Here is a 20,663-nt window from a genome sequence, read left to right on the forward strand (position 1 = left end):
TTTTTTTAAGAGATGAGGAAACAGCAAATGAGACTGAACTGTTCGAAGGCATTTGACCTGGTGTTGACTTGACCAAAAACTGAACCACAGGACTTCTTTCTAAATTCTGTGTGTATGTGTTTTGTATGCCTGAAGGGGGATGGTGAGGGAAGGAGAATGAAATAAAAGATATAAATTACATATGGAGGAAAGTACACAAAATGATGTACAGTCTAACAAGTAGTTTTAAAGTGAGCATTTGAGGAACTGCTAATCAGACCCTAAAACAGAGCACATCCCAGAATGATCCCAGGTGTCCCTTCCTGACAGGACGCCACACCTTCAGCCCTAATCATGACCCTTACTTTTATAGTGACCTTATCCTGACTTTGCTTTATGTATTTTTTTTTTTTTTTGAGATGGAGTTTTGCTCTTGTTGCCTAGGCTGGAGTGCAATGGCGTGATCTCAGCTCACCACAACATTCGCCTCCCAGGTACAAGTGATTCTCCTGCCTCAGCCTCCCGAGAAGCTGGGATTATAGGTGTCTGCCACCATGCCTGGCTAATTTTTTTGTATTTTTAGTAGAGATGGGGTTTCACCATGTTGGCCAGGCTGGTCTCGAACTCCTGACCTCAAGTGATCCGCCCACCTTGGCCTCCCAAAGTGTTGGGATTACAGGCGTCAGCCACCTCACCCAGCCTATAATTTTATCATCTGTGTATACATCCCTAAACACTATGGTTCCATGTTTCTTGTTTCCATCTTTATGTGCATGCAGTCATACTATTGTGGGTTTTCTTGTGTGTGTCTTGCTTCTTTCACCAATGCTGCTTTTAATACCCATCTGTGGTGTTGTATGTAGTTGTAGTTTGTTCATTTTCATTTTCATTGCTGTGTGGTATTCTGCAGCTTGATTATATGATGATTTATTTATCCATCATCTGTTATTAGAAATTTGGGTTACTTGTAATTCTTGCCTGTTATGAGCAATGCTTTCGTTGACATTCCAATACATGTCTTATACACAGGTTGGGGAAAGACCAATATTTACTCAGCTTTTGTGGGCGACAAAATACCTAGTTCTACAAGAAAATAGCGAAGAGTTCTTCTCTTCCCAGGCCGCTTCCTTAATGCCTTGTGGAAGAAGAAAATTCTTTCCTGTTAACCTTAGCATAGGTTCCAGTTGTCCTCAAGCTAGATAAAAATCAAAGGATGCACTCATTGAACCTAAGTGATTCCAGGGCTCCACCCCAGACTCCTGGGGTCAGAATCTGCCAGATGGGGCCTTGGAGTCTGCAGATTTAACAAGCACCCAGTAGATTCTTATGACTGGAAGACACCGCCTTCACCCCAGTTGAATTTATAAGGCTGGGCTCCTTAGTTGGGAAGAGATTTGAAGAAAGCGTTCACATGATTAAAATCTTGAAAAATTGGCCTCTTGTTAAAAAAGTTAAGGGAATTGGATTTATTTAGCCTATAAAAAATCTGAAATACGATTTAATAGTTGTTTGCAAAAGAATGAAACTTTTGTAAATGAAAAAACAAATATTTGCTAAGTCAAGAGAGATTTAGGTCAATCAACCTCCTGCTAAAATCAGCAGCAAATACTGAGTGTTTACCAGTCACTATGGGGGTAAGAAATGAAGCCTGTTCTCAGGGCCTTCAGGGAGCAAAAGACAGGAGACAAACTGTAAGCTCTCGAACAAAAACCAGGATGTGATATTTCATCAAGTCTAGACTCTAGGCCTCGGTTGAGATGAGCCAGTGGGTGGCCCCCAGGGATGCAATGGAGTAGAGAAACAGAGAGAGGTCACCAGGAAAGGGTGGAGAGAGCCTGCAGTGCTTGAGCTAGGCTTTAGAAATACGCCTTTGCGTAGGCGGATGGGATGACAGAGCATTCTGAAGCAGTGGCTGCCAGTGTTTTCTCTTGTGATCCTCCTGTAAGAAATATGCATATTTCATATATATATATATATATCTTTTCTTTCTTTTTTTTTTTTTTTTTTTGAGACGGAGTCTCGCTCTGTCGCCCAGGCTGGAGTGCAGTGGCGGGATCTCAGCTCACTGCAAGCTCCGCCTCCCGGGTTTACGCCATTCTCCTGCCTCAGCCTCCCGTGTAGCTGGGACTACAAGCGCCCGCCAACTCGCCCAGCTAGTTTTTTGTATTTTTTAGTAGAGACGGGGTTTCGCCGTGTTAGCCAGGATGGTCTTGATCTCCTGACCTCGTGATCCACCCGTCTCGGCCTCCCAAAGTGCTGGGATTACAGGCTTGAGCCACCGCGCCCGGCCCTTTTTTTTTTTTGAGACAAGATCTCGCTTTGCCACCCAGGCTGGAGTGCAGTGGCACAATCTTGGTTCACTGCAACCTCCACCTCCCGGGTTCAAGCAGTTATCCTGCCTCAGACTCCCAGGTAGCTGGAATCGCAGGCATGAGCCACCGTGCCTAGCCAAAAAATGTATTTTACATCATCAGTCAGCATACACATACATGCAATAAATAAAAGTTTCATAAGACATTTAACTTTATTAAAGATGGTGCATCTGATGTTTTCTATTTTTTGATTTTATTTTTTTAACATGTTAGGTTAACCAATAAACAATATAGGCTTCCTAGAGTTGAAAACTATAAGAGGACTAGAAGCCCAGTGTGGAGGCAGAATCAGTCCTGTCGTATGGAGGGCATGCTGGTTAGAGGAGAGGATTTTCATTGAAAGTGATGAGAGGTAATATTGTTAGTTTGATGGTGGTCTCCAAAAGCCTTCCTTGATTCTAGAGCATGAGTGAATTACTTTGGGATGTTATGATAACATTTCAAACTTCACCTATTTATTTGACCAGCTCTACTTTGGACAGTAGATTGACCAAAGTGACGTTTTGAGATTTCTTTTGATGCTTGGGGGTGGGAGTAGGGGAGAGGATTTGCTTCTGGATTCCAAAGAATGACTCAAAGTGCTTATTGAACATCTATTTTGTCTCATGTTGTGATTGGCTATGGGAATTTTGGTATAGAAAATGGCACTGGAGCTGGGCATGGTGGCTCACATGCCTGTAATCCCAGCACTTTGGGAGGCCAAGGCAGGAGGATCACTTGAGGTCAGGAGTTCCAGACCAGTCTGGCCAACATGGTGAAACCCCATCCCTACTAAAAATACAACAATTGGGCCAGGTGTTGTGGCTCACGCCTGTAATCCCAGCACTTTGGGAGACCAAGGTGGACAGATCATGAGGTCAAGAGATTGAGACCATCCTGGCCAACATGGTAAAACCCCATCTCTACTAAAAATACAAAAATTAGCAGGGCGTGGTGGTGGGCGCCTGTAGTCCCAGCTATTTAGGAGTCTGAGGCAGGAGAATCGCTCAAACCCAGGAAGCGGAGGTTGCAGTGAGCTGATTGCGCCACTGCACTCCAGCCTGGTGACAGAGTGAGACTCCATCTCAAAAAAAAAAAAAAAAAAAAAAATTAGCCGGGCATGGTGGCAGATGCCTGTAATCCCAGGTACCCAGGAGAGATAGGAGAGTCGCTTGAACTCGGGAAGTGGAGGTTGCAGTGAGTCGAGATCACACCACTGCACTCCAGCCTGGGCAACAAAGTGAGACTCTGTCTCAAAAGAAGAAAAATAATAATAATAATAAAAGGATGGCACTGGATAGAATAGTTTTATAGGAGAGGATGAGAGGATGTAGGAAATATCTCCGTGAGCAAGTTTAGGAAGGAAAAGTGAGAACATCTTGAGCACTGTGCTTCTGGAAGGAGCATGGTATGGCCAGTAGTGCATGTCAGAGCTAATTGCAAGTATGATGAGTGGCCTGGCCCAGGACTAGACAACTCTGCTACTGATCAGAATCCAGATTCCTGGATCAGAGGTCTAATTGGGACCCTACTTGGCCTCTATTTTTAGCATGCTTGTAAGAATTTTAAGAGCAAAACTCTTTTCAAAATTTTTCATTTTTAGAGATGGCATTTCACTGTGTTGCCCAGAGTGGTCTCGAACTCCTCAAGCAATCCTTCTGCTTTGGCCTCCCCAGTAGCTGGGATTACAGTTATGAGCTACCACGCCCAGCAAGAGTAAAACTCTTACCTTCTCTCCTCTTTTCCCAACCTAGCTCTGCTTACTGTGAACCCCATCTGAGCATTTCTTGAATGATGTTGTGGATTATTTATTGAAGATTTGCTTATGTAACCATGTTCTCTTCATCTGCTCCAAGAGAAAAGTAAATTCTGGCTTGCACTGAGGAGAGGCTCTAAATAGAAGAGAGGCATTTCAGACCACTAGGAATGTGGCATTGACCTTGTCTTCCAAAGAGCAGGATAGGGAAGATCTCTCCTGCCATGTCGTATAGAAATTGAACTCCCTAAAGATCCACGTGGAACTAATTTTAGGGAACCCCTGCAATCGGATTTTTCTCTACTTAAGAGTAGAGTGCTTTAGCAATGTTGAAAAGGAAAATCCTTTCATGTGGCAGTTCCTTTGCTTGAGTACTTTCAGTCCTGTCCTCTGAGATTTTATATCCTTTTGATCTTCCCAGTCCAGTTTTAATTTGTTCAGTTCAAGTTAGAAAAGGATTTTGAAAAACAATAGTTTTCTCTTTTAGGATTCTCTAGGTAGGGATCATTGGTCCTAAATGTTCTTCAGTAAACTTTCCCTCCCTTTTTTCTTTGCTTATAAAATGCCCTCTGGGGGAAATAAGCTGCACTGTGTTTCTTGGGGCTTGATCATTTGCTACAGTTGTTTGTACAGTTGTTAAGTTACGCTTTTTATTCCACTAACAAATGATGGTGTGAGGATTGCCATATTTCTTGTGTTTCCCTTCAACAGGAGGCTTGATTGGTAACTAAAGACAACATCTCATGTCTTCTTTGTGAGTAAATTGCTGTAGTAGGAGCGTGGCTGATGTTGGTCCAGACACATTCTTACTTTGTTAAACATATGAAGAGAGTCATCAAGGAGAGCTGCACTGGTCTACATGGTAGCCGCTGGCTAACGGCATGTGAAATCTCAAAGTTAAAAATTCACTTCTTCAGTAGCACTAACCACATTTCCAGTGCTTAGTAGCCACAAGTGGCTCATGCAGTTTTGACATTTTGGGCCAGATTATTCTTGGTGGGAGTAGGAGGACTGTCTTGTGCATTTGTGCATTGTAGGATGTTCAGCAGCACACCTGGTCTCCACCTACTCAATGCCAGTAGCAGTCTGTAGACATAACAACCAAAATGTTTCCAGAGATTGCCAAATGACCCCACAGGGGCAAAACAAATCCTGGTTAAGAATCACTGGCTTTGTGGCTATAGTATTTGAAAGCTCAGACAGAGAACATTTCCATGATGGTAGACAGTACTGTTCTAGAATCATCCCCAGCAGAATTTGGGGAATTTTATATAATAAGAATTTTGAGCTTTGGTGGAATCACAGTGGACATCCAGTCCAAAGCCTGGGGAAACTAAGGCACAGAAAGATTTATGGGTGACATCAGGTCACACAACATGTGTCAGTCTGGAGTTCTGGACTTCAAGTTCACGCAGCCCAGAGAACAAGCTGCTGATTTTTGTTCAAACCTGCTTCGTTCTTACTGTGCACTTGCACTCAGTGTTGGCTGTAGGGGAGGATGGAGTCCTAAAAACTGGGAATGGTTCAGTCCTGAGATGTTCAGAGATGCAAATTCTGGACACATCTCTTTTATCCCTCCCTGGCTTGTGGCTTTGTGTAAGGCCGTACATATGGGCTAGGGTTGGGAGGGTGACTGAGACATTTGATGTACAAAGACCTGTTGAGTTTCCTCATTTCCATCAGTACAGAGATTGGGAACATACTCCCGGGGCCATGGAAGATTGTCATCCTATAAAATTTATTCTTTTTTGCTTTTAAATCTTCCTTATCTCCTCTGTCTGCTGCCTTGTAGGGGTCCATTGTAAAGCCGTTAATATGAAATACCTGGAGGTTCATTTCTTCAGAGGCCGCAAGGAAGCAGAGTCTATAGAAAGCTTTGGGAAGGGAAAAGGAGTCTCTCCCAGGATGTGGTGTCCACAGCTGAAGGGGTCAGAAAGTGGGCTTAGCTCAGGGGCCTGGTGCAGGAGACGACTGGAAATCAGCCTGGGCTCGCAAAGTGCCCAGGGGCTTTGATGTGCCCAGCATCTTTCCTTCCTCCCCCTCTCTCCCTCATTAATCCCATGTGCTTCGACACCTCCCAATGACTCCTCAGTCACTGATTCTATAATTCTCTCCCTCCTCTGCTCCCAAACCTCCAATGGCTCACTGCTGCCTTTTATGTCTTTCTTAGTCTTATATTGAGAGCCCATTTGCTCTTGTATAGAAATCATCTCTTTCCCTCCTAAGTGTAGAAACCAGTTTTGCACATATGAGTGCCTTACTGTTACTGTGGTTTGCAGAATTATTCAGTTGGGGTTTGGCGTTGACAGTGATTGAGGCTTTGCTCAAAGCTCTTTGATGTTTAATAGCTTGCTCAGGAAGAAGTTTTGTTTCTGGTGAGGCTTTGTTGAGTCGGTAGCCTGGACAACTACTTAAAATCAGTATCCAGCTGAAAATTCAGGGCCTAGTAAACAGACCAGAAAGAAGGCAATAAAAGCTGATGAAAAATCGTGTGTCTGTAAACCTCGGGTAACCTTGAGCTGCTGGTTTGGTTCTGTAACACGGTGAACAGAGTGAGCTGTGGATGAGGTCAAAGGCCAATGTGCTGAGGAGCAGCTGTCTAGTTCAGCTAGAAATTAGCTAATGTGTAAACCGGCCTTGAGATCTTTTTAAGTTGCTTCATATTCCTAGTGTTAGTTAAAAGAAGTAACTTTTATCTCAGAGTTTGGTGACTAGCCGTGATTTCATTGCACTATTTATGTTTTCTTTTGGGAAAGCAGCCTTCTTGGGTGTCTCCATGGTGAAGGGGAAGGTATTTTAAAACATGCTCCTTTGGGAGCAGGTTTTGATTTGAGTGATGGGAGGGTAGGGGCTGCGAGGACCGCAGCCCTGCTGGTCAGTGCAGCTGTGGTCAATGTTGTTCACAACCTCTGTTTCTTCTCTTTTTCTATAGACCAATGAGTGGAACAAGAATGATGACAGGCTGCTGCAGGCCGTGGAGAATGGAGATGCGGAGAAGGTGGCCTCATTGCTCTGCAAGAAGGGGGCCAGTGCCACCAAACACGACAGCGAGGGCAAGACCGCGTAAGCTGAAACACTGGTTTGCAGATATGCTGGTTATGGGTTTTCGGGGATGTTCTCTGGAATCCTTAGTATCCGCAGGGGAATTTCACACATGCTCCCTCTCCACTCCCATATTGAAATATGTGAGAAGATATTTCAATCTAGTTCCTTTCTCTCCAAATTCTAAGTCACACATGGAGCTTTACCTCGAATGGGTATACATGTTCCCAGGTATTAGCAAAGGTTTTACCTCCCAAGATTGCAACCAGTTGTAGGTGAGACATGAATTCTGTCTTCGATAAGAAATAGCATAAAAGAGAAAAAAGTACTTTCCTATAACCCTCAAACCTTACTGTTTATTTATCTTAAACTACTCGTTTATTTATTTGATCTTCCTTAGCATAGATCAGTAAGTACAGGACTAGTATGATTTTGCTTTGTGGTTTGCTGTGTGTAGTACTCTTGCTTGCCACAATTAAAGCTGCATACTTGATTAAGTATTTGTGTGTGTTTGTGTATGTGCATGTATTTGTTTATATCCATTCTGACGTTGGCAGTGTTGTAGAGAGAGCACTGACTTTGGAGCCAGATAGACAGACGTCTCACAAGAACTCTATCACTTATGACTTGTGTAATCCTTGAACCTCAGCTTCCTTACTATAAAATGCAGATGGTATTAGTTAACTGTTAGAGTAGTTATGAGTATAAAATGACATAATAATGTAGGTTGGGTGCCCTCAGAAGCAGGCTCTGAGACAAGGATTTAAGTGCAAGTAGTTTTATATCTTTTCTTTTTTTTAACATATCAAATGACAGTTATTGTGTAATTACTGTGAAACACACAAAGCAGTAGTATATACTATTTAGGGATGTATACATACATACAATGCAAGTAATTTCTGTAGCCAGTGATCCCAGGAAGCATGAGAAAGGAAGAAACCTGTATTTTTAAGGTGTGTTATTGATAGGTTCCAACTTTGTCACTCTTTCTTGAAGAGGATTCTGGGAATCTTTTTAGACCTAGAGCAGGGTTTGGCTATGTTGCCCAAGCTAGACTTGAACTCCTGGACCCAAGCAATCCTCCTGTCGCAGTCTCCCAAGTAACTGGGACTACAGGCATGTGCCACCATGCCTGGCTACTGTCTGATTTTATAAATAAAGTTTTACTGGAACACAGCTACACCCATTCATTTGGGCATTGTCCATGACTGCTCCCACACTGCAAAGGCAGAGTTGAGTAGTTATAGCAGAGACTACATGGCTCACAAAGCCCAGAGTATTTATCTGGCCTTTTACAAAAGGGTTTCCTTATCCCAGGTTTATAGTATGCCTCAGAGTTACTCCACTCAAGGGGTAAGGAACCTAGGGTACATATCCCTTATCTCTTCTCCCTCAAAGGTTGAGTGCTGACCGGGTACAGTGGCTCCCGCCTGTAATCCCAGCACTTTGGGAGGCTGAGGCGGGTGGAATCACTTGAGGTCAGGAGTTTGAGACCAGCCTAGCCAAAATAGTGAAGCCCTGTCTCTACTAAAAATAGAAAAATTAGCCAGGTGTGGTGCAGGCATCTATAATCCCAGCTACTTGGGAGGCTGAGGCAGGATAATCACTTGAACCTAGGAGGCGTAGGTTGCAGTGAGCTGAGATTGCGCCACTGCACTCCAGCCTGGGCAACAGAGCAAGATTCTGCATCAAAAGGAAAAAAAAAAACAGTTGAGTGCTACTCTAAGGGACACCGTGGTCATGGCCAGAAAAAGTCCAAGGGGTCCCCAAACCCCAGGCCACAGACGGGACCAGTACTGCTCACAGCGGGAGATGAGCAGTGGTTGTGCAAGCATAACCTTTCTCTGTGTTTACAGTCACTCCCCACTGCTCGCATTACTATCTGAGCTCCGCCTCCTGTCAAATCAGCGGCAGCATTAGATTCTCACAGGAGCACAAACCCTATTGTGAACTGCGCATGCCAGGGATCTAGGTTGCGAGCTCCTTATGAGAATCTAATGTTTGATGATCTGTCAGTGTCTCCCATTACCCCCAGATGGAACCGTGTAGTTCCAGAAAAAAAAGCCCAGGACTCCCACAGATTCTACATTACAGCAAGTTGTATAATTATTTCATTATATATTACAATGTAATAATAATAGAAATAAAATACACAGTAAATGTAATGAACTTGAATCATCCCAAAACCATCCCCCGTACTTGGTCTGTGGAAAAACTGTCTTTCACAAAACTGGTCCCTGGTGCCGAAAAGGTTGGGCACCGGTGGTCTAAGGGGATTTGGGAAGGGCACCTTTAGCTGTAGGTACTCTATATAAGGAGTGGCACAGCACCCAGCCCACAGTGGGCCCTTGATAAAGCCAGTTACCTACCCTGCTCATCCTAGATTAGTGGTTCACAATCTTGGCCGCTTCTGCATTTCTGCATTTGAATCACCTGGAGTGCTTTTTTTTTTTTGAGATGGAGTCTCTGTCGCCAGGCTGGAGTGCAGTGGCGTGATCTCGGCTCACTACACCTCTGCCAGGCTGGAGTACAGTGGTACGATCTTGGCTCACTGCAACCTCCACCTCCTGGATTCAGGCGATTCTCATGCCTCTGCCTCCTGAGTAGCTGGGACTACAGGCACCTACCACCACACTGGGCTAATTTTTGTATTTTTAGTACAGACGGCGTTTCACTATGTTGGCCAGGATGGTCTCAATCTCCTGACCTCGTGATCTGCCTGCCTTGGCCTCCCAAAGTGCTGGGATTATATACAGGCATGGAGTGCTTTTTAAAAATATTGATGACATATTGATCAGAATCACCCCAGATGCTCTGAATCACTTGGTCTGGGGAGAGGCCCAGGAATCTTTATTTTTTGTTCTGAGGTGTTTGGTGGTAAATGTTGAGGCTTTTGGTCTCCATTTTGAATCACTACTCGCCCTTCTTTGTCCCTGCTCTCCCTAGTCCAGGTTTGCACATGTTTGTGCAAGACAACCTCTTCAAGTCATCCCAGAGAAAGGGGAGAGAAATGTTTATAATTTTGTCCAAGATAGTACTTACTAAAGAGAAGACAGAAAATTTAGATGAGCAGCTTAGCTACAATTGTGATAACCTTAACAAATTTGAAGCTTTTGATCATAAGATATTTATTACATGTAGAATAGATGGTCAGGCTTATTTTATGTTCTCTCTCTCTTTTTATTGTGGTAAAATGCATATAACATAAAATTTACCATTTTAACCATTTTAAAGCATACAATGTAGTGGCGTTAAGTATATTCACAATGTTGCACAACCATTGTCACTTTCTGAGTTCTAGAACTTTCTAATCAACCCAAAGAAAACCCCATACCCATTAAGAAGGAACTCCCCAACCTCCCCTCCCCTTCTTCTGGCAACCACGAATCTGGATTCTGTCTCTTGATTTGCCCACTCTGGATATTTTTTATAAATGTAATCATATAATATGTGGCCTCTTGTCTCTGTTCCTTTCATTTAGCATAATGTTTTCAAGGCTCATTCGAGTTGTAGCTTCTATCAGTACTTCATTCTATTCTCTCTTCATGGTAGACATATACATAGCAGTTAGATAAGAGTCACCACCTCCATTTTGCAGATAATAAAACTAAGGCCCACATAACACAGCTCTTCCTGAATTTACCTTTTTGTATGTGTGTGTGTGAGACAGAGTCTCACTCTGTCACCCAGGCTGGAGTGCAGTGGTGTAGTCACAGCTCACTGCAGCCTCAACCTCACAGGGTCAAGCGATCCTCCTGCCTCAACCTCTCAATTAGCTGAGACTACATGCATGCATCACTGTACCCAGCTAATTTTGGTTTTGTTTTGTTTTGTTTTTGTAATAATGGGATCTTGCTGTCTTGTCCTAGTGATCTTCCCATGTCAGCTTCCTAAAGTGTTGGGATTACAGGCGTAAGCCACCATTCCCAGCCTTCTATTTTCTAGAGGGCTTTTGTGGTAATTTTGCCCTGGAATCTACAGTTGCCTGTCTGTCAAGAAGCTTGATTTTGGCCCTCAAGGGCTTTCCTCTGGCTCTGCCCCACTTACCTACATCCTCTCTCCCTGCTGTTTCTTCTGGTGGTGGAGCTGTCTGCTCCCACCCTCCCCACAGGTCAGAACATCCACCTGTGCACCCAGGTTCGATATCCAGTTCAAAATGCCATTCTCCCTGGTTCTCTTCATTCTTTTTGACTTTTCTTCTGTTTGAAATACTAGAAATCTTGATTTAGAACCTGGTATATTCGATTATTTTATTCTATTTATTTAGAGATGGGGTCTTGCCGTATTGCCCAGGCTTGATTTGAATACTTGGCCTCAAGTGATCCTCCTGCCTCAGCCTCCTGAGTAGCTGGGACTATAAGGCATGCACTACCACACCTGCCTTTATTCTATTATATCGAATGAACAGGAACAACAACAGAAATGTCTCCATTCTAAGAAAACCTTTGTTTTCTGAAAGACTTGATTCCCATACAGTACAGTAAAGCTCCCTAAGGACAGAGATGGTATAATCTTGTTGTATTGGTCTTTCCCATTGTTCTAGGCCCAAAGGAGGCCTTCAGTCGGGATTTGTGTAAGTAATGTTTCAGTGTGATTCTTGTGGAGAAAACATTCTTTTTTTGCTAATAATATCTTACGGGTAAATTGCTTAGGGGTGAATTAACTTGGATTCAGAAGGGAAAGAATTCTTCTGGTGAACATCACAACCTGACTTGGCTCTTCAGCTTCCATGGCAATTTAAATAGAGAAGTACTCAACCTTTACCACCTAGAGAGCCAGGCAGTCTAGAAAGTCCCAGTCATGTGGCAACAAAGGCAGCCATCTCCACAGACGTTCTCCAGAAGCCTCCATAACCCAAGGTCAATAACCAGATGGGTGGTTGGGTAATGCCTTAGACTTTTGAGTTTCTTTCTGGAGTATTTCCTTTCAGGGAAAGATGAGAATGAATGCCAGGAAATTTTCTTCCTCTAAGACTGATCAAAGAGGGGTTAAAAAAAAAAAAGTAAAAGCAATTGAATGACTGGAATTCATTTAGGAAAAGAATAAAGGAAGGGTGGTGTCTTGGGTAGGAAACGAACAAAATAGAGCAGAGCCAAGAGTTATAGCTGCAGGCTATGTTTATGGAGTCAGGCCTGGCGTGCCTCTGCCCAGCTGTTCTCTTTCCATGGTGGATGTGAGGAAGTGGGAGGAGGTCAATGTCCTCAAACCTCTTACCGTAGAAGAGTCTAATTGTTTCAAGATGGGTTCCCCTACATTTGGATGTGCATTTAATTAAGGTTATGTGTGTTTGTCTTAGGAACAACCAGACTAAATAAAATCACTGCCGACACTGTAGTATTTGAACAGATACCACCTGGGCATGTGTGTGTAGATATAAGGAGTGTGTGCATGTGTGTGTGTATGTGTCTGTAGCATTTTATGTAGCCCACTTTTCAGAAACCTGATCTTTTTGGCTATGAAAGCAAGAATTTGGGAGAGTATTTTTAGATGACTCTGTGGAGCTTGACTATAAAGTGGGGGAGGCAGGCCTTGAACTTTAGAAATTACTATAATAAGGGCTTCTCTGGCTGGTGGTTTGTTGCACGTTCTCCCTTCCTGTTTTCTCAGAATAGGGATGTATTAGATATTTTACACCAGCAGTTCAATCTTGGAAATCAAGTTATACCACCTGATCAGCTTTCTCCAGTTCTTCTCACATACAGCTTCCAAATTAGTTTACCTAAAACCACTTATATTTGTGCAATTGCAGCCTCCTACCCTCCCTGTGAAATCACCCTATGTCTTTTCTGAGACCTGTTGATATTTGTCACAGTGATAAACTGAAGAATGTAATTGCTGTATCCACTCTGCTTTGAGTCATATAGATTTTTGAAGTTGCGATAACCTCTTTTTATACTTGGCAAATATGCTTGAATGTTTGTGTTTCATTAATCTATTTGGGAGGTACTCCCCGGGTCCAAAATGTTCCAGACTTATCTTAAGTAAATACAAAAGGAGAAAATATGCTCCTGGCCTCAAGATGCATAACACCTAGTCAGAAAGACAAGGCCAGTGAAAATACTGGAGAATAATCAGATGCTAACCTGTAAAATACTACATGTAAGGGGTTCAGGACAGAAGAGCTCATGAGACACTAGAGATGCTAAGAAATGCTTCCTGACTAAAGTGTGATATGAGGTCGGCCTTGTAGAATGGAACCAGTAGGATATGGGTGGGTACAGGCAAATAGGGTTCAGGTAACAACATGAACAGAGGCCACCCTAAATAGATTGTTTTGGTTTGGTTTTTTGAGATAGAGTCTTGCTCAGGCTAGAGTGCAGTGGAGTGGCCTTGGCTCACTGCAGCCTCCTGCTTCCTGGGTTCAAACTGTTCTCCTGCCTCAGCCTCCCACATAGCTGGGACTACAGGCGCCCACCACCATGCCTAATTTTTGTATTTTTAGTAGAGATGGGGTTTCACCAGCCCAGGCTGGTCTCAGACTCCTCAAGTGATCTGCCTGCCTTGGCCTCCCAAAGTGCTGGGATCACTGGCGTGAGCCACTGCGCCCGGCAACCACCCTAAATGGAAACGGGAACAATGACATCATGGCCATGCTTTCTTTCCCTTCTTTAAGAGCTCATCAGAGCAACTTGAGTTTGGGGTCCCACTCACTAGATCATTGGTTCTCAACTCGGCTCCCATTAGAATCACCTGGGCAGCTTTGACAAATGCTGAGTTCCACCTGCAGAGATTCTGGTTTCACGGGTATGGCGGTACTCCCGGGGATGGGGTTTCAGAAAGCGCTTTAGGTGATTTGAATGGTTTGTCCAAATAGAATCACTGAGCAGGACACTCTCCAGTGAGACCCTGCATTACCTAGCCCAGAGCTTTCCAACAGATACTACAAAGTGATACATTTTAGGTAGGCTGAGGAAGTCCCAGGAGGCACAGGTGAATTTTTTTTTTTTCTCTCTCTCTGTCTCTCTCTCTGTGTCTCTCTCTCTCACACACAAACATACCCCTGTATATATGCAATGTATGTATGTAAGACTTGTGCACGAAATAGAATTGCAATGAAAGGTAAATTTTGGCTTAAAGTAAATTATATTAAAGTAACAATTCTTGAATTTTTTTTTTTAAAGGAAGCAGTGTTCTATGTTAAAGCTGAACATAATTTCTTGCAAAATTGCACTTTAGAAAGAAGAGTTATAACCAAGATCGTGGTGCAAAATTGATGAGCAATTGGAAATTAGGAACTACATTGATTAAAATATTGGTGATATGCCACATGTTCTCACTCATAGGTGGGAACTGAACAATGAGAACACTTGGACACAGGATGGGGAACATCACACACCGGGGCCTGTCTTGGGGTGGGAGGAGGGGGGAGGGATAGCATTCGGAGATATACCTAATGTAAATGATGAGTTAACGGGTGCAGCACACGAACATGGCACATGTATACGTATGTAACAAACCTGTACATTGTGCACATGTACCCTAGAACTTAAAGTATAATAAAAAAAATTTTTGTACATACAGTTTAAAAAAAAATGTTGGTGATATGGTTTGGCTTTGTGTCCCCACCCAAATCTCATCTTGAATTGTACTCCCATAATTCTGATGTGTTGTGGGAGGGACCTGGTGGGAAGATAAGTAGACTCATGGGGGTGATTTCCCCCATACTGTTCTTGAGGTAGTGAATAAGTCTCACGAGATCTGATGATTTTAGTAGGAGTTTCTGCTTTTGCTTCTTCCTCATTTTTCTCTTGCCGTTGCTATGTAAGAAGTGCCTTTCACCTCCTGCCATGATTCTGAGGCCTTCCCAACCATGTGGAATTATAAGTCCAATTAAACTTCTTTTTCTTCACAGTCTCAGGTATGTCTTTATCAGCAGCGTGAAAATGGACTAATATGGTAAATTGGTACCAGTAGAGTGGGGCATTGCTGAAAAGATACCTGAAAATATGGAAGCAACTTTGGAACTGGGTAACAGGCAGAGGTTGAAACAGTTTGGAGGGCTCAGAAGAAGAAAGGAAAATGTGGGAAGGTTTGGAACTTCCTAAAGACTTGGAAGGCTCAGAAGATAGGAAGATGTGGGAGAGTTTGGAACTTCCTGGAGACTTGTTGAATGGCTTTGCCCAGAATGCTGATAGTGATATGGACAATAGGGTCCAGGCTGAGGTGGTCTCAGATGGAGATGAGAAACTTGTTGGGAACTGGAGTAAAGGTGACTCTTGTTATGTCTGGTGGCAGAGACTGGTGGCATTTTGCCCCTGCCCTAGTGATTTGTGGAAATTTGAACTTGAGAAAGATGATTTAGGGTATTTGGCAAAATAAATTTCTAAGGAGCAAAGCATTCAAGAGGTAACTTGGGTACTGTTAAAGGCATTCAGTTTTATAAGGGAAGCAAAGCATAAAAGTTTGGAAAATTTGCAGCCTATGAGCTAGAAAAGAAAAATTCATTTTTTGTGGAGAAACTCAAGCCAGCTACAGAAATTTGCATAAGTAGCAAGGCCTAATGTTAATCCCCAAGACCATGGAGAAAATGTCTCCAGGCCATGCCAAAGATCTTCATGGCAGCCACTCCTACCACAGGCCAGGAGGCCCAGGAGGAAAAAGTGGTTTCATGGGCCGGGCCCAGGGTTCCTGTGCTGTGTGCACCCTAAGGACTTGGTGTCCTGTGTCCTAGCCACTCCAGCTGTGGCTAAAAGGGGCCAACATAGAACTTGGGGCTGTGGCTTCAGAGGGTGCTCCAAGCCTTGACAGCTTCCACATGATGTTGAGCTTACAAGTACAAAGAAGTCAAGAATTGGGTTTGGGGAATTACACCTGGATTTCAGAAGATGTATGGAAACACTTGGATGCCCAGGCAGAAGTTTGCTGCAGGGTTGAGGCCCTCATGGAGAACCTCTGCTAGGGCAGTCCAGAAGGGAAATGTAGGGGTGGGATCCCCTCACAGAGTCCCTACTGAGGTACCAGCTAGTGGAGCTGTGAGAAGAGGGCCACCATCCTCCAGACCCCAGAATGGTAGATTCACTGACAGTTTGCACCATTCACCTGGAAAAACTGCAGACACTCAACACCAGCCCATGAGAGCAGCTGGGAGGGAGGCTGTACACTGCAAAGCCACAGGGATGGAGCTGCCCAAGACCATGGGAGCCCACCTCTTGCATCAGTGTGACCTGGATGTGAGACCTAGAGTCAAAGGAGATCATTTTGAAGCTATAAAATTTGATTGCCCCGCTGGATTTCAGACTTGATTGGGCCCTGTAGCCACTTTGTTTTGGCCAATTTCTCCCATTTGGAATGGGTGTATTTGCCCAATACCTGCACCCCCATTGTATCTAGGAAGTAATGAGCTTGATTTTGATTTTACAGGCTCATAGGTGGAAGGGACTTGCCTTGTCTCAGATGAGGCTTTGGACTGTAGACTTGTGGGTTAATGCTGAAATGAGTTAAGACTTTGGGGGAACTGTTGGGAAGGCATGATTTGTTTTGAAATGTGAGGATTGAAATCTCCCCACATGAGATTTGGAGGGACCAGGGGCAGAATGATATGGTTTGGCTCAGTGTCCCTACCCAAATCTCATCTAAAATTGTACTCCCATAATTCCTACATGTTGTAGGAGTACCTGGTGGGAGATAATTTGAATCATGGCTGCGGCTTACCCCGTACTGTTCTTGCAGTAGTGAATAAGTCTCATGAGATCTGATGGTTTTAGTACAAGTTTCAGCTTTTGCATCTTCCTCATTTTTCTCTTGCCAACACCATGTAAGAAGTGCCTTTCACCTTCTGCCATGATTCTGAGGCCTCCCTAGCCATGTGGAATTCTAAGTCCAATTAAACCTCTTTTTCTTGCCAGTCTTGGGTATGTCTATGAGCAGCGTAAAAACAGACTAATACAATTGGTAAGATCACAGTATTTTTCATTTAAGAGCTATTTTCAAAGTTGGATTAAGTATATTGAGAATGAAGGATTTTAGACACTTAAATGGGTAATTGTTGCCCAGGGTCAAAGCTCTTTGACTTTGCTTTTCCTCTCTCTGTTCCCTCCACTGGCTGGACCTGCCCCAAATGCAGAGGTCAGGAGAGCCTGGGAAATGTAGTTGGCTGTGATAGAAAACAGAGCAAGGGAGGGTGGGGATGGATCTCAGAACTCACAGCAGCGAGCGACATGCACTCAGCCACTATCACTCTGGGGCCGCTGGAGCGGGAGATTCTCATGCTGAGCAGCAACCAGCCTGCTCAGAGGCGGAGGCACGTAAGATCATTAGCATGTGCCAGTTCTTTAGAAACACTTCTGCTTTCCCTGCTCAGTTCCTGCCTTCCAAGATGCCGTTGGCGCCACTGCCACCAGCACCACCCCCACCACCACCATCCCCTGCCCCATTCCACCAAGTCTGGCGTATCATTCAAGGCCCAATTTGCCATCTCTTTTCTGAAACCATTTCTAAAATTTCCTGAGTGAGCGCTGTCTTGCCACTGCCTCTCTGAAATCACCTAGGATTTAATGGGTTTTGGTTTCTAGGTACTTATCTGATTTCTGTTATCAATTATCAGGGCGAGAGCCCAATCTTTCCTAATAAGAAAGGAATTGTTTCTTATTAATTATGTTAATACTGAATGTCCCAACACCTGGCTAGGTTCTCATGGAGAACCTCTGTAGGGCAGTGCAGAAGGGAAATGTAGGGGTGGGACCCCCTCACAGAGTCCCTACTGGGGCACCACCTAGTGGAGCTGTGAGAAGAGGGCCACCATCCTCCAGACCCCAGAACGGTAGATTCACCGACAGTTTGCACTGTTCACCTGGAAAAGCTGCAGACACTCAACACCAACCCGTGAGAGCAGCTGGGAGGGAGGCTGTACCCTGCAAAGCCACAGGGGCGGAGCTGCTGAAGACTATGGGAGCCCACCTCTTGCATCAGTTCGTGACCTGGATGTGAGGGACTCTGTGAGGGGGTCCCAACCCTACATGTCCCTTCTGCACTGCCCTAGCAGAGGTTCTCCATGAGCACCTAGCCCAGTGTTGGGGCATTCAGTAATAACATAATTAATAAGAAACAATTCCTTTCTTATTAGGAAAGATTGGGCCCTCGCCCTGATAATTTGATGACGGAAATCAGATAAGTACCTAGGTAACAAAAACCCTATGTCATTCAGCCAGCAGTTTATTCATTCACCTTAGAGATCGCATCAGTTTCTATCAGGTGTTTCCCATCTGATGGGCTCAATCACCCGGAAGTAAATTTATGAAGAGGGAAGTGGGGATCAGAAAAGTTCTGGAATTAGTAGAAATCTCCTGTTTTACATACTGGAGTCTGAGGGTGTGTCGGTGAGTACATAGAAATCATTTGCCCTAATGGAGATTTCATAATGCCCAAGTATCATTTCCAGACCATCCTTATGAAGCCAAACAATCCTGAAGAAAAAGAGCAAATGCATTGGTTAAATGGCATGGGCCCCGGGCGTGGTGATTCATGCCTGTAATCCCAGCACTTTGGGAGACCGAGATGGGCAGATCGCTTGAGGTCAGACGTTCAAGACCAGCCTGGCCAACATGGCGAAATCCCGTCTGTACTAAAAATACAAAAATTAGCTGGGTGTGTAGATGCATGCTTGTAATTCCAGCTGCTCGAGAGGCTGCGGCACACGAATCGCTTGAACCTGGGAGGTGGAGGTTGCAGTGAGCCAAGATGCTGCCACTGCACTCCAGCCTAGATGACAGAGCAAGACCCAGTCTCAAAAAAAAAAAAAAAAAAAGGGATGAGGGGTGGTTCTCAGCCCTTAGGTATTTGATCTTTCATCTCAGCGTCTTCTCCCTCCTGTCCTCAGAAGTAGTACTGCTGATTCTATTAATTATCACATCATGGGCACTTAAAGGACAGTAATCCTGTTTTTTGTTTTTTGTTTTTTTTTTTAATAGAGCATTCATTTTTTACATGCCAGTCATTTATTATACCTTCTGAGCAGGGAAAGGCAACAAATGTTTCCATCTCAAACTTTCTGCAACATCAGTTCCTAATAGAAGCAGTGATTAGCTATTGCAGCTGCTTTTAAAATCACTGAAGGCCGGGCAGCCCATCACTTCTCTGCTGAAAAGATTTGTCTCTGGGCCAATAGGGTTAATTCTCACCGGCAGAGTAGAATTTAGTTTTTCAAGGCTTTTATAACTAAAGTTATGAGATAGTGCTGCCTTCTTTACCCTCAGATTATAATCTGAAACGGGAATCAGACCTTTTAATCCTATTGTTAGGATTGGCCTGCTGAAATATTCTGTGTGTGCTAAGCCTCATTTGAACTCAGTGACCTAGAATTTAGATATTGCAGCAAATTAGTGCCATAGAACACTTGTTAGGCTGGGATGGAATCCTAGACTTTTAGAGGAGAAAAGTCTTAGTAATTCTGTAGATCACTGAAGCCAGTGAATTTGAGTTACTTTAAATTGTCCCATAGCTTGGGGATGGCAGGGTTGAGACCAAAATCAAGGACTAATGACTTTTAGTTTATATATATTTTTTAAGATAAACTTACTCTGTAACACAGGCTGGAGTGCAGTGGTGCGATCTCAGCCTCACGGTAACCTCCGACTCCTGGGTTCAAGCAATTCTCATGTCTCAGCCTCATGAGTAGCTGGAATTTCAGGCGTGCACCACCATACCTAGCTAATTTTTGTATTTTTTAGTAGAGATGTGGCTTTCAACATGTTGGCCAGGCTGGTCTTGAACTCCTCACCTCAAGTGATCCACCTGCCTTGGCCTCTCCAAGTGCTGGGATTACAGGCATGAACCACCACGCTCAGCTGCAGTTTATACTTCTTTCTACTGTGCCAGTGGTCCTAAAAATTGAATGTGTATAAGAGTCACCTTCAGGGTAGGGGAGCTTGCAGGGCTCCTCCCCTGGTGTCAGGAGAGGATCCCGACATTACGCCTGTCCAGCCCATTCCCCGGTGATGCGGATGCTGCAGGTCCGGGAAACATACTTTGAGAACCACTGCATGACACTGAGAGGAAACAAAATCGAGCTCATATCATAAAGGACACAGCTTTCTCTCCTAAGAATGTACATTACAACTTGAGAAAAATATCTGTTTATGCCGGTATACAGGTGTGCCTTGACGTGAGAAAACTCAAAAACTTCAGACTAAAAAAGCAAATTCAAAACTAAAGATTTACACGACCTAAAAATTAATTCTGTGGCTAGGAAAATTGTAATAAACAAAACAAAGTGTTTGCCTTCATGGTACACGCAGTCTCTAATGGGGCGGACAGACAATAAACAGATGCCTCTTTGCTGTAATATCAAATACATTCAAGAAAATAAAGAGGATGTTGGACTATGCCAATGAGCCTGGGGAAGGAAGCCCTCTCAGCAGATTCCTGAATGGAGCGAGGGAGTCAGCTGTGCACTTTTCTGCAGGAACGGCTCTCCTGATGGAAGGAACTGCAAGGCAAAGGCCCTGGGGTGGAAGGACGCTTGATGTGCTCAGGAAACAACAGAAAGCCCAGTGAATAGGGAGAGTCCTAGAAGGTAGGTCAAAGAGGGAGCCACACGG

General features: G+C 44.0%; 1 protein-coding gene across 10 annotated transcripts in view; it reads left to right on the plus strand.

The window, feature by feature from the left end:
- Positions 1-20,663, plus strand: part of RAI14 (retinoic acid induced 14) — a 175,358-nt gene that overhangs the window by 95,907 nt on the left and 58,788 nt on the right. For 6 of the 10 annotated variants that reach the window (XM_033179315.1, XM_033179323.1, XM_033179322.1 and 3 more), the window contains exon 3: positions 7,019-7,149. In XM_033179315.1, coding sequence (XP_033035206.1) covers positions 7,019-7,149 — 131 coding nt within the window. Of the gene's footprint in view, positions 1-6,781; positions 6,878-7,018; positions 7,166-20,663 lie in introns of those variants that run through there. The other 4 variants (XM_033179314.1, XM_033179321.1, XM_033179320.1 and 1 more) reach the window with 3 other exon arrangements.

This window comes from Trachypithecus francoisi, unplaced genomic scaffold, assembly GCF_009764315.1.
Source record: "Trachypithecus francoisi isolate TF-2019V2 unplaced genomic scaffold, Tfra_2.0 Lachesis_group2, whole genome shotgun sequence".
Taxonomy (NCBI): domain Eukaryota; kingdom Metazoa; phylum Chordata; class Mammalia; order Primates; family Cercopithecidae; genus Trachypithecus; species Trachypithecus francoisi.